This window comes from Haemaphysalis longicornis, unplaced genomic scaffold, assembly GCF_048455015.1.
Source record: "Haemaphysalis longicornis isolate Haplotype H1 unplaced genomic scaffold, Haemaphysalis longicornis Haplotype H1 scaffold_7, whole genome shotgun sequence".
NCBI lineage: Eukaryota > Metazoa > Arthropoda > Arachnida > Ixodida > Ixodidae > Haemaphysalis > Haemaphysalis longicornis.
In genome coordinates, this window is record NW_027526422.1 from 178,480,207 (window position 1) to 178,493,410 (window position 13,204).

The 13,204-nt window shown below is 47.4% G+C and overlaps 1 protein-coding gene across 2 annotated transcripts in view; it reads right to left on the reverse strand.

Moving 5' to 3' along the window:
- Positions 1-1,295: 1,295 nt before the first annotated feature.
- LOC144147286 (uncharacterized) overlaps positions 1,296-13,204 on the reverse strand; it is a 90,934-nt gene continuing 79,025 nt past the window's right edge. The window contains exons 6-7 of one of the 2 annotated variants that reach the window (XR_013317881.1): positions 8,081-8,202; positions 1,296-1,430 (exon numbers count right to left, since the gene is read on the reverse strand). Coding sequence is in view for 1 of the 2 variants with exons in the window: in XM_077679383.1 (XP_077535509.1) it covers positions 1,404-1,430; positions 8,081-8,285 (232 nt within the window). In the remaining variant the exon portion in view is untranslated. Of the gene's footprint in view, positions 1,431-8,080; positions 8,286-13,204 lie in introns of both variants that reach the window. The other variant, XM_077679383.1, reaches the window with a different exon arrangement.

The following is a 13,204-nucleotide window of genomic DNA, read 5'->3' on the forward strand; positions in this document are numbered from 1 at the left end:
CAGGATGACGACCGGGCAGATCACCGTTCGCTATTTTCAGCGACAAAACACAACACTAAATGCTAACCCGGCGTACTTACCCGCCAGGAGCTGACCCGTTGTCAAAAGAAAAGAAATCACCCTCCATCAACTACAAATGCATTCTCACGCTCGCACAACCTACGAGGCTACACGCCACGGACCCCACAGTCTACAATCCCCTGTGCAGAAACTATGGCCAACGCTGTGCTCTGCATGACATCACGTGGGAGTGCCAGAATAACCGAGACTTGAATCTAACTTCCCCGTCCTCCTAAGAGCAGCTGGAGTGAACACGCCAGCTCCAACCACTGATCAAAAGGGTGAACACGGCAGGCAGAACCTGTGGAGTCCTGGGCCAAAGACCACTCCCAGCTACCAGCTCTTCAGTCAAACAAAGTTCCTCCTCCTCCTGGTCCGAAGGTTTTCCGGGAATGCTTGCCACCTTACCTCATCTTTAAAAGCGATCTCGAGTTTATTGGGGGATTCACAAGGCAGCTGCTTTTCCTTGAATTGTGACCACATTTCCTATTCTAGGGCACTTGAAGTTTTTGACAGAAGTCCGGACCGACTGCCCTGGCTTTTACATGGGCGCCTTTCTGACACAAAACCGGAGTGCCCACAATAGCGTAACTGAGCACACCAGTCGGCGCCGCTATTGCAATAATAAAAGGCACTGCTCCGCCCATCCACCCCAAAATCATTACGACGGAATTGGTCTCTTTCCAAGCAACTTTGTAGGGCAATGCTCGAGCACACGCCCTTACCCGAGAACTCTTGCCGGGTCCGCCCATATTGTGGCTAAGTCTGTTCCAACCCGGCACCCGAAAGAATTTAGATCATCCGCCACGCCGACAGCATCTCTGCGCACTACGTACCCGCAGGCAGTGTTCCACAGTTCCCCACCCTACGCTCTCCCGTGGAGCCGCATTTGTAATCCGGAAAGCCCAAACGTCCCCTGTTCTCACTCCACCCTCTATCCACTACATACACGGCATCCTCTCGTGCACCATTTTCAATACACCCAACTGTCCATCCCGCTCCTTCATGTCACCTTTACTGGGAGTGCGATGCTCCAGATTTGCCGCCACACCTGCGTTGTCGCATTACTTCTTGGGAGGACTGGATGAACCCGGCCGTGGCGTGCACGTGAAATCGACGCAAGAATTCTTGGTGGCCTTGGCAGAGTATGTAGGTAGAGCATAGCCCAGCCGCCCAAAAAGCAGTCTATTGAACGTTCATTCCCTTCAAATAAAATTGCAACTGACGTAGCTACATTCGTAACAACAAAATTTATTTTAAAAAGCCCGGTAAAATACTTTCGTGTGGTTTTATTTATTTCAGCAATTAGGCTGTCGTAATGTGCATTTTTCCCGAGACTTCGTTCACCCCAGTGCTTGGAGACCAGAGTGCTGAAAGGGAAGAAAAGTATTTTTTTATTACGATTACACTCACAAAAAAATATATTAATAAAAATTTCTCCCGTCACCTTAGTCTGATTCCGTGCTTTAAAGGGTCTGTTTACGTGTTTTAAACACTGCCAGTACTTAGTATGACTTCTTCAGTGCAATAACGCATTTCCATCTGTTTTGTGACTTTTTTGAGTTCGGGCGCCAATTACTTCCCATAGCTTGTTTGTGGCCTTCCGTGACCTTACATTTGTGGCCTTACGTAAGTGTTACGCTACAAGCACTAATATTAAGACTTTTCCTTTTTAATTCTAATTTTGTTAATGTTGTGAACCATGCACTTTAGTTCTTCAAAGCTCTCGGTTGCTGACCCATCCCATAAGACTGTATGAGCCTTGAAAACAGATAACAACGCCTACACAGCGTCTATGATCATTGAAGAGGGTCTCTAGACAGCTTTCAGAGTTTCAATTTTGCCCTATCAATGCCTCCCTTTAAGGGCAACTTAAATAATTTTGTTGTAGCTTCAGTTTACTTTTGATGTTTTTGCTTATTTAGTTTTTTTTTTGTTTGATATGCGACTACAGCTCGCCACCCTCTTGCTGAGGGTTTTCGAGTGGAAGTTTCTTCAACATAATAAAAAGAAACTGGAAGTAGCACGGTGCTAGAGCATAGGAGTTCTTATCGGGAGGCTCGGGTTTAGCATCCATTTGTGCATGTTTTTTATTTACATACCCCTTTCAGCGGCGGCCTGTATTTTCCCCGACAACAAGAATTATATCAAAGGTGATTTTTCACAGAATGGGTCAGCTATGGCATGTACAAGCTTCGGTTCTCGTTTTGTGCCCATGTTTGTTGTTTCAATGGTTGGCAATACCATTACCCGCCCATTGTTGCATCAGCATGGGCCACTGTCACACGATTTTATTCCACAATTAAAACTCAGTTTCCAAGCTTATTTTTATGCTGCTAAACTAAAAAACTATTCTCCTTTGCCTAAGGTAATATGGTACTCATATTATAGCTATTATAGCTATATTAGGTTCAGCAGGTAAGCAATGACGATAACATAAAAAGACCAGTCCTATTTTATCATAACTAACTAGATTATATTTGCCCAGATGGCCAAATATATACATGATAGTCTGCAGGAAGCAAATATACAACTGCCTATTGAAATTCTTGTTTCCCAATCCTAAGCCTCCCTGATTCACGGCAAATAGTTCCCTTATTTTTTTCTTCAGTGACATAGCATTTGAAATACATTGAACACAGCAGGGATCAAAACTTGGGGTTTCTTATTGGGGTGTTAAGGAAAAGGCAAAATAAATCCCCAACACGCTAACAAGGAGCGAACACATGTGCAATATGTTAATAGCAGAGCTGTTTAAGCTTTCAGTTCCTCCATACCGCGTCACCAGAAAAAATACCTATAAAAAAGATCGAGCGCACGTCAGCGTGAGCTCTAGAAGGAGCGGCAGGCGTCAGCCAGATTTGTGCGTGCACCTCTTCAAAGTGAGGAGCTCGCCAAAAATCGCAAGACGAAATACCGGGTGCACGAGTGCGTGCGCCTTATGAGGAGCGTCCGCCGTCTGCCAGCTTGACTTTGGAGAACACTCAGCCCAGCGCTCATCGTGAGCGGTTCTCCCCAATCGAGTGCGTTCGCTCCTGAAGTGGGAAGCACAGACACCGAGTTAGCGGTACTGTTGCCGCGGCTTCTAGCGCGTGCTTACCGGACCCCTTTGGGACAGAAGTGAAACCCAGCAGCTTCTAGCTCGTGCTTACGCGGTCCACATTCAGAGAGAAGTGAAACCCAGCAGCTTCTAGCGCGTGCTTACGTGGTCCACATTGAGAGATATGTTAAACCCAACAGCTTCAGCGCGTGCTTACGCGTTACGCGGTCCACATTGGGAGAGAAGTTAAACCCAGCGGCTAGTAGTGCGCGCTTACGTGGTCCACATTGGGAAAGAAGTGAAACTCAGCAGCTTATAGCGGGTGCTTATGCAGTCCACATTGGGAGAGAAGTGAAACCCAGCGGCTTGTAGCCTGTGCTTACACGGTCCACTTTGGGAGAGAAGTGAAACCCAGCGGCTTCTAGCGGTGCTTACGCGGTCCACATCGGGAGGGAAGTGAAACCCAGAAGCTTCTAGCGGGTGCTTACGCGCTCCACTTTGGGAGAGAGAAGTGAAACCCAGCGGTTTCCAGCGCATGCTTACCTGGTCCACATTGGGAGAGAAGTGAAACCCAGCGGCTTCTAGCGTGTGTTTACGTGGTCCACATTGGGAGAGAAATTAAACCCAGCAGCTTCTAGCGCGTGCTTACGCGGTCCACGTTGGGAGAGAAGTGAAACCCAGCGGCTTCTAGCGCGTGCTTATGCGGTCCCCTTAGGAAGAGAAGTGAAACCAAGTGGCTTCTAGCGCATGCTTATGCGGTCCACTATGGGAGAGAAGTGAAACAAAACGGCTTCTAGCGTGTGCCTATTGGGTCCACATTGGGAGAGAAGTTAAACCCAGCAGCTTCTATCGCGTGCTTACGCGGTCAACTTTGGGAGAGAATTGAAACCCATGCGCTTTTAGCGGGTGATTACGCGGTCCACATTCAGCGAGAAGTCAAACTAGCAGCTTCTAGCGTGTGCTTACTCGGTCCACTTTGGGGGAGATAAGTGAAACCCAGCTGCTTCTTTTGGGTGCTTACGTGGTCGACATTTCGAAAAAGTAAAACCCAGTGGCTTCTAGCGCGTGGTTACGCGGCCCACATTGGGAAAGAAGTTAAACCCAGCAGCTGCTAGCGCGTGCTTACGCGGTCCACTTTGGGAGAGCAGTGAAAACCAGCGGCTACTAGCTGGTGCTTACGCGGTCGACATTGGGTGAGAAGTGAAACCCAGCAGCTTCTAGCGCCTGCTTACGCGGTCCACTTTGCGAGAGAAGTGAAACCGAGCGGACAAGACGTCCGAACTGCCAGTCATGGAGAACATTCAACAGAAGTTTGAAAATGCATGCGCGGTGCACCAGCCGGGTCTTCGGCGGAGTTAGAGTACCCGCCAGCTCTGCTGTTTCTCCAGCCTTAAATTCGGATCAAGTAATTTTACCTTCCCACAAATTACGGCACCTTCCTTTGGAATGTACTTGTGTGCTACCAGTTGCCAAACTTGCAGTGCAGTTCTATGAAAAGTACAGCCAGCAATGCTTTACCCTCCCGACGAAGGCTTGTGGGCTGTGTGTACTCCTACCCCTTGAAAAATGCGGGCCAAGGCCTCGCTTGTACCTGGGATATACGGCTCCGGCACGCGTTTCAGGAGTCCGGAGGTTGAAGTTCTTGGAGAATTTGCACCCTCTTCTGCTCTTTGCGCCGGGTTACGGAGTGAATGAACTTTTTCGGGTAGCCGTTTTTCTGGTGTGGTCGTTCTGTGGGACTCAGGAGTGCTGGCCACATACCCGTTTAATCGGACAGGCTTCAGCCCGCTGAGGCTCTTCGACAGTGGACCTACAGGCAAGTATTCTCTAAATACCCACCTGCTTACTGTCACTAAAAATAGCGGGTGTTCTTCTTACACCACTAGTACTAACTGTGCCATGTTTTTACAACAAAACTGTTTTTTTTATATTCCGTGATTTTTTCGAATCACTTTTCTTGTTGAATACTAACCGCTTGTTGAGTGCAGCAGTGATTACCGCGCTTGATGGTTAAGTGAGATATGCTGATTATGATAACTGGTGCGGCTAAACGGTTAGTACAATCTTTGTCATGCAACTTTAGTTTTAATTTGTATACTTTAAAAATCTCATACATTCTGAGCGGTGTACTGTAACACAGACAGCGCGGACCTCATACAGCCGCCTATGATTGGCTTTTTCTGTGTACTCCTGGCATTTGTACCTATTATTTTAAACAGTTCCATTAATTATTAATTGACGATTGATCGATTTATAGAATGATTTATGTATCGATTCATGGATTTATTGATTAGTCGTTCGATCGATTTATTGATAAATCGTAAACGTTGCAGAAACCACCCAGGTTAGCCAAACGAATAAAGAAAAATGTACTGTAACGTGTATGAAAATGTACAAAGCGTTTTATGACTAAAGGATCTCAGGTGTATGGCCTCATAGCTAGAATTACGAGAATAAAGTAGGATTTGTGTAGGGCTGTAATGCACAGAAGCTAAAAAAATGCCAATATGGCTACCTTTTACGGCGCTTCCTTGGAATTCCGTAACACTTCCTCCAGACGCTGGATGTTTCAAAGCGAAATTTTATACGGTTAGGTGAAATGAAATCCGCTGTCCTGTGTACGCAGAAAGTGCTTCCGGCACAAACCTATGCATGCGCAAAAACCCCATATAGACGAGTTGGAATGTTGGAGAAACAGATGAGCTGGGGCTCAGGCAGTTACTGAGTAAATTCCCATTCAAGCGATAACAGCGCCCGGAGTGGGCGGAGCAGCGTCCACTTGGCAATGGCAAACACCGGCCACACATTTGTTCATAATGGTTGGGGCAACTGCATACGTAAAAGACCGGCAGCACATTACAGCTTCACCGGTTAGCTATGTAAGAGAGTGCTGTACGGTAGGTCACCCTTCTTCCCAAGCGTCCCGACAGCGTGTACAATAAATACCTGATGTCATAAATGGTTTTCTGCCAATATGTGCGTTCGAAAAGGAGCTGGATCTATGAAGCCTGAGTTATTCAGCCCAAGGCAGATCACATCATTTTGCCTCAATACACCCAGATACTAACACCAACATGTTCGAAAATATGGCATGCTGATGCCGCACACTGTAACAAGGTAATCACCAGTAAGCGCAATATAAAGTAACAGCCTGTCATTGTAAGCCTGTTTAGGTTACCAGAAGGCCTCACTGTAACACTAATGTGTGTATTTTGGCCGGTGTCTGGATTCGGTCAGAATGTTTCTTTGCCACTGGAGACCACATGGCCTGTTTTCAAGCAGACATTTTCCCCACAAATTGCGCTTATGTGGCTGGCGCACTTACATCGCCGCTTTCCAGAAAAAAAATGTATAGATTCTCTCTCTCTTCCTCTTGATTCCAAGCCAAACACAGGGCATTGCTTGCATGCCATTCTTTTTATTAAAAGAGGAACCCTACCTTTTATTTCCAGGAAGTGGTTCCCCAGGCCGCCAGAACCCATACTTATTGTGCGCCGACTTTGTTTTTCTTATAGGCACAAACACTAGCATGACGAAGATTCATTACTCGTTGGGTGCATTCATATTCGTCTACTGGTTGCAGCATTCCGTTACGCAGGCAAAGAAGGGTGCTTGCCTCATGTTTATTAAGAATAACTTCCCACTAATTCATATTTATCTGTAACCCTGCGGCAAAATTATCTGACTGCAGGTGTTAAACAATGTTCCAAAGTGTTATCCAAACTCAGTCGACAAGACTGTGCCACCGTCAATCTCCAAGGGGATCCTGCAGTTCTTGTTTATTCGTACTTCTTCCTTCGTTCAGTCAAGCTTCATGAATACCCCTTGCAGACATGCTGTGAACAATTTGAAATTGCCAAGATGGCATCTTCGTGTCTTTCTTTGTAATCTGGAGCTCCTCGCCGTTAATGTGGGATGCTCCCTTTCTAACACATCTTGTAGATGTTATTTAAGTGTCTCACACAGGTTCCTCTATTTCCGACTCTTTAGGACTTTGATAATTTCAACAGGATCTACTAAATCAACCGCGTCTTTATAGTTCATACATTTCAGCTAATTTAATTGACTATAATACTCCACAGACTTTTCTCTTCCTTCATCGATGATGTGAATGTCATCCATTGCTGAGCACCACTTTCTAAACCCCGCCAGTTCTCTCCGTTTAGGGAAGTATGGGTGGTCGTTTTGGCGGCCGTTCAACTTGGTAACCAGCTTCAATAGATCCGACAGTCGACTCATGAATGAGTAGTTGTTCAGCTCTTTGGTATCGTTCTTCGTGTACTTCAGAATTAAGTAGGTTTTTTTACTGGCTATGCGTACTAAACTCTTCGGACATTCTGAATGTAGTTATTAATATTTTGTTGTCCCTATTTGTTGTACACTACCACATCTAGGTGACCTACGCATACCCCATCGTTAACAGCAGCGTTTTCCTCCCTTGTAGCCCTTGAGGGCCTTTCTCCTCCCTATTTCCAGACTAGGGGCACTTAGAAGATAAGCTTGTAGGTTCCCATGTGTCCCGTGGCCTAAGACTGGTACCGTGCAGCCTGGTATAATTCGTTCAGCCACTTTTATTACCTCATCTCTGCTGTGTTTAATGTTATACATTTCGTGCCTGAGTATGTATGATTTATTTTTGCCAATAGCGAGTTCCTCCTCATTTCCTTGGAAGCTGCAGGCTGCGTGAAAACTCCTCTTCGAGGATCGCGGCTCCTTCTGCAACAGTGGGCTAAAACTTTTCTTCGTGGTATGGAAGCTATGCATGGAGATTTTTTTGTTACTGTCTAATGCTCACATTTCACACTAGTTCCTTTGTTAGTTGCATTGAAAAAAATGCACATGAATACTTTGCATGCAGCACTAAAAGAATTGATTCTCTGGTTTTAGTGCTCAGTCCCTGGAGGTATCCATACATGTGATGGCTAACACCCTTTATGACTGTTGTAGTACTTCACTAAATATTTCAAAAATAAAACTTACAAACTCCATTGACGTAACTTCGATATTCTGGAAGATCAGATAAATGAAGTCGGTTGGCTTCAGGGGCAAATTCTGTGTATGGCTTTCTTCATCGCTGTCAATCAGTGTTTCCTTGGCGCCAACTGCGATAGAGAAGGTCTTGGTGTTCATTCTCAATATCTTCGTATATTTACTACCTCCCCGTATTTGTAGGTCAACGGAAATCCTGGGAGAATAGGGAGAAAATACAATAAGGTTAGCAGAATGTTCATGAAGTAATTTGCTTTTCAAATGAGTGAACGTTTCGTGTTCCTAACAACACGAACATTTCGTGTTCGTAACAACACACCATTGTAAGAATAAACCACCGCATTACACCAGCGTCGAGCGAAAGAGGAAGTCGCAATTGTATACAAAAAACCACAAGAAGTGACAAAGCAAGAACCTATCTAGTTTCTGATGATTTCTACGTGCTCTAACAATGTTGCCATAGAGTTTGTAGCAGCATCTCTGCAACATCGCTGGATCGAGCACCGCTACTAGCGCTGCAACCCGAGCGACATGGCGTTACAGGATGCTTGGCCGCGCGGGCGCATGAGGACACGGGCCTCGCGGTGTGCTCACAAAATAGAAACTCTTTTGTCGTGCCGATGAACAGTCGTACTGCCCGAGGCTCCTTTCTTTCTCCCCGAACCTTCGTGCCTGCCTCACATCTTCGCTGCTTGTTTGAGCCATCCACAACATGGCCCACCCCGGCATTCGGGCATCTCAAAAACTCATTGGGTAGCGCTACGTTTGGCCCCGTATGAATGCTGACATTCAAGACTGGGTACACGCCTGCACGCCGTGCCAGCGTTCAAATGTCCAACGCCATTCCGTTTCCCCTGCCAAGCCATTTCTAAGGCCCGATGAACGTTTTTTGTCGTTTATGTTGACCTCGTCGGCCCCCTGCCTCCTTTTCATGATTACCTGTATATCCTGACCTGTGTCGACCCCTTCACACGTTGGTGCAAAACCTGCCCTCTTCCCATCATCACGGCCTCCACAGTAGCTTCAGCCCTTGTATCTACCTGGGTATCGCGGTACGGCTGCTCTTCCACTGTCGTCACCGATCGCGGCCGGCAGTTCGAGTCGTACCTGTTCACCGAACTACTCCATCATCTCGGAACGACTCGTCTGCGAGCAGCTGCGTACCACCCACAGTCGAACCGCCTCATTGAGCGTTTCATCGGCACCTGAAGCTTTCACTCGCTGCGCACGGCTGCGCAACCGAGTTGGTAACGAATACCTATGACGCTCCTTGGAATGCGGTGCGCCTACAAAGTGGACCTTTCGTGCACGTCTGCTGAGCTTGTTTAACATCTCTCCGTTTGCCAGCGAACTTGTTCGAGGAGTCTTCGCACCCTGTCCCTGCCAGCGATTACGTCGAACATCTACGAGAGGTTTATAGGCACCTTCGGCATCAAACCACTCGCCTTACAAAGTACCAGACGGTTTACACGCAAGCACATGTCAAAAACTGCCACGCGCGTTTTCGTGCGTTACGAACCCGTCTGAGGACCATTGCGTCATCATTAGCTTGGTCCCTATCCGGTCGTTCACCGTCACTCCACTACGTTTTTCCTGGGCATCAATGGAATTCAAGACACCGTGGGCATTAAACGGCTGAAGCCCGCGCACCTGGAGCCTCCCGCCGAAACTACTTCGTTGGAACCCGCCCTGCCTCTTCAACTAGGCCTCCTTGGCGTGGCCACTGGACTTTTGCATGCCTTTATCGCTCGTCACTCCCGCTCCTCTCTCGGGGGAGGGGGGGAAGCCCTGTAGCAGTAGCTCCAGCGACATTGCAGGATCGAGCGCCACTCCTCACGTGGCAGCCCGAGCGACATTGAGTGATAGGATGCACGGCCGCGCAGGCGCACGAAGACATGGGCTCTCGCTGTGTGCTCGCATAACAGAATCTCTTTTGTGTTGCTGATGAAGGGTCGTCCTGTCCGAGGCTCTTTTCTTTTGCCCCAAGATCATCATCAACATCACCAGTCTATCTACGCCCCCTGCAGGGCAAAGGCCTCTCCCATTATTCTCTAATCACCTCGGTCCAATGCCAACTGTAACCAATTTATCCCCGCAAACTTCTTGATCTCATCTGCCCATCTAACTCTATGCCGCCCCCTGCAACGCTTGCCTTCTCTAGGGATCCACTCTGTTACCTTTAATGACTAGCGGTTATCTTGCCTTCGCATTACATGCCCTGCCCACGTCCATTTCTTCTTAATTTCTACTAATATGTCTTTAACACCAGTTTGCTCCCTGACCCACTCCGCTCTCTTCTTGTCCCTTAATGTTACACTATCATTTTCCGCTCCATTGCCTGCTGAGTCGTTCTCAATTTAAGTTGAACCCTCTTAGTGAGCCTCCAAGTTTCTGCCCCGTAGGTGAGTACCGGTAAGATGCAGCTGTTATACACTTTCTTCTTCAGTGACAATGGTAGGCTGCTATTCACTATCTGAGAATGTCTGCCTTATGCACCCCACCCCAATCTGATCCTTCTAATTATCTCTGCCTCATTGTTGGGATCTGGGTTCACAACTTGGCCTAAGTAGATATATTCGCTTACCACTTCCACTGCCTCACCACCTATCTCAAACTGCTGTGCTGTCCCGAGGTTATTGATCATTACTTTAGTTTTCTGCATATTAATTTTCAGGCCCACGGTTCTACTCCGTTCGCCCAGTGTGGAAAGCATGCTTTGCAATTCGTCCCCCGAGTTACTTAGCAAGGCAACGTCATCAGCAAATCTGAGGTTACTGAGGTATTCTCCATTAACCCTTACTCCCATCTGTTCCCAATCCAACGTTCTGAATACTTCTTCTAAGCATGGTGTAAATAACATTGGAGAGATTGTGTCTGCTTGTCTGACACCCTTCCTTATAGGTATTTTACTGCTCTCCCTATGGAGGATTCTGGTAGCTGTAGACCCATTGTAGATATCCTCTAGTATTCTTACATATATGCTCATCTACCCCCTGGTTCCGTAATGCCTGAATGACAGCTAGGGTTTCGACCGAGTCAAGTGCTTTCTTATAATCTATGAAGGCTGTATATATGGGTTCAGTATACTCAGCGCACTTCTCTATCACCTGATTGATCGTGTGAATATGGTCCCTTGTTGAATAACCTTTACGGAACCCTGCTTGTTCTTTAGGTTAACTTAAATCTAAGGTTGCAGAAATTCGGTTAGCGATTACCTTGGTACATACCTTGTAGACGACTGACAGTAAGCTGATTGGTCTGTAATTTTTCAAGTCCTTCATGTCGCCTTTCTTATGGATTAGGATGATGTTCGTATTCTTCCAAGATTGCGGTACCATTGCGGTCATTAGGCATTGCGTTTACAGGTTTGCCCGTTTTTCAAGTATAATTTCTCTGCCATCCTTCAAGAGGTCTGCTGTTATCTGATCCTCACCAGGTGCTTTGCCCTTTTCATTTCTTTCAAAGCCTTCCTTACTTCTTTGGTCGTTACTGGTGGGATGTCTATCTCCTCCGAACTACTGTCTCGTTCGGCATTATCCTGTGTGTCCCGGATACTGTACAGATCCCTATAGAACTCCTCGGCCACTGTGAGTATTTCATCCCTATTTGTGATGATATTGCCTTGCTTATCCTTAAGTGCAGACATCGGATTTTTCCCCACGCCAAGACGTCTCTTCACTGCTTTCAGGCTACCTCCGTTCTTTACAGCGTATTCGATCCTCTCCATATTATACTTCCATATGTCAGATGTCTTACGCCTATTGATTAACTTCGAGAGCTCGGCTCGTTCTATTCTGTCAGCTGCGATAGAGATTCTCATGGTTTGCCGTTTCCTGATTAGATCTTTCGTCTCCTGTGAAAGGTTACCAGGATCCTGTCTAGCCATAGTGCCCCCGACTTCTACTGCACACTCCATTATAATGCGTGTAAGTTCGTCGCTGGCTTCCTGTGTGGTAAGCTCGGCTTCCTCGTTAGAATGCAGCAATGGCGTAGAGGTAGAACACCCGCCTCGCGTGCAGAAGGACCATGGTTCGAATCCCGGTGCCGGACAATTCCCACCGAATTAAAAAAAATCCCCGTATTGATGGAATTGCACAAAGGGGCTTGGGGTGTGGCCTGACCCTACCGACCATTGCCGGTAATGCACTCCCTCACCAGAGCAGGATTGGCCACCCTAGTGTAGTAACGGCCACAACCTTCCATGAATACGCCAATTGCCCCGACATAGCTCCTAACAAACTCTAAGCATGTTTCCAGCCGACTGTCAACTTGTGTGGTTAGAAGTTTTCTATTAACAACAATATAGTAGAGCGGGCTCATCTTTACTGGACTCTTCGCCCTCTGTCCAGGCGTAAGTCTGTCCATACACTTCGGCTACAAAGTAGCCAAAGAATAAACACGTTCGTGCACAGTCTTGCGAGCATTAGGCAGCAATGGCCGTGGCTAACGTAATACATCTGTACACGTTCGTTCCTGTTACCGTGTGAACCGGAATGTAGAAATACAGACAAAATATGAGGAGGTTTGTTCTATGCACATTCACGCCTGTTCAGCTGGAATTCGGTGACAGTCAGAAGATGTGGGAGTAAGCAAGTTAAAATCAGCTTTTCTTCCCACATACACGTTGTAATGCAACAGGCGCTCAATTAGGCACGGAAAAATTTTATTACATAACAGTTTTATATGCGGAGCATTTCTTAGGCGCACGATGTCGCGCTTTGACGTCGGCGCCATCCACACGCTCACTGCGTAAGCGTGTCGCGTCGACGCGCACGTGTGCGTCTCTCCCCCGTACCCTCCTCGCTCTCAACAACAGGTGCGGCGGTGCGGGAGGAGCGCGTGTACCTCGTGCGCTCCGTCGCTCTCAACTACAGCTGCGTCGGTGCGGGGGGAGCGCGTCTGTGTGCGCATGCGTCGTAGCTACCTGTGCGATGCGTCGCGCTCAACAGTAACGGCGGCATGGCGTGTACACGTGATAACGGCGTGGTGGGTGCGTGGAAAGTTCGCGCGCTTGTGTACGGAAGGGTGCGCATGCGCGTCTCTCCCCCGTACTCCTCTCCTTCGAACGCGGGCGGTGTGTATATAAGCGGCAGAGCGCGCGTTCGGAATTCAGTC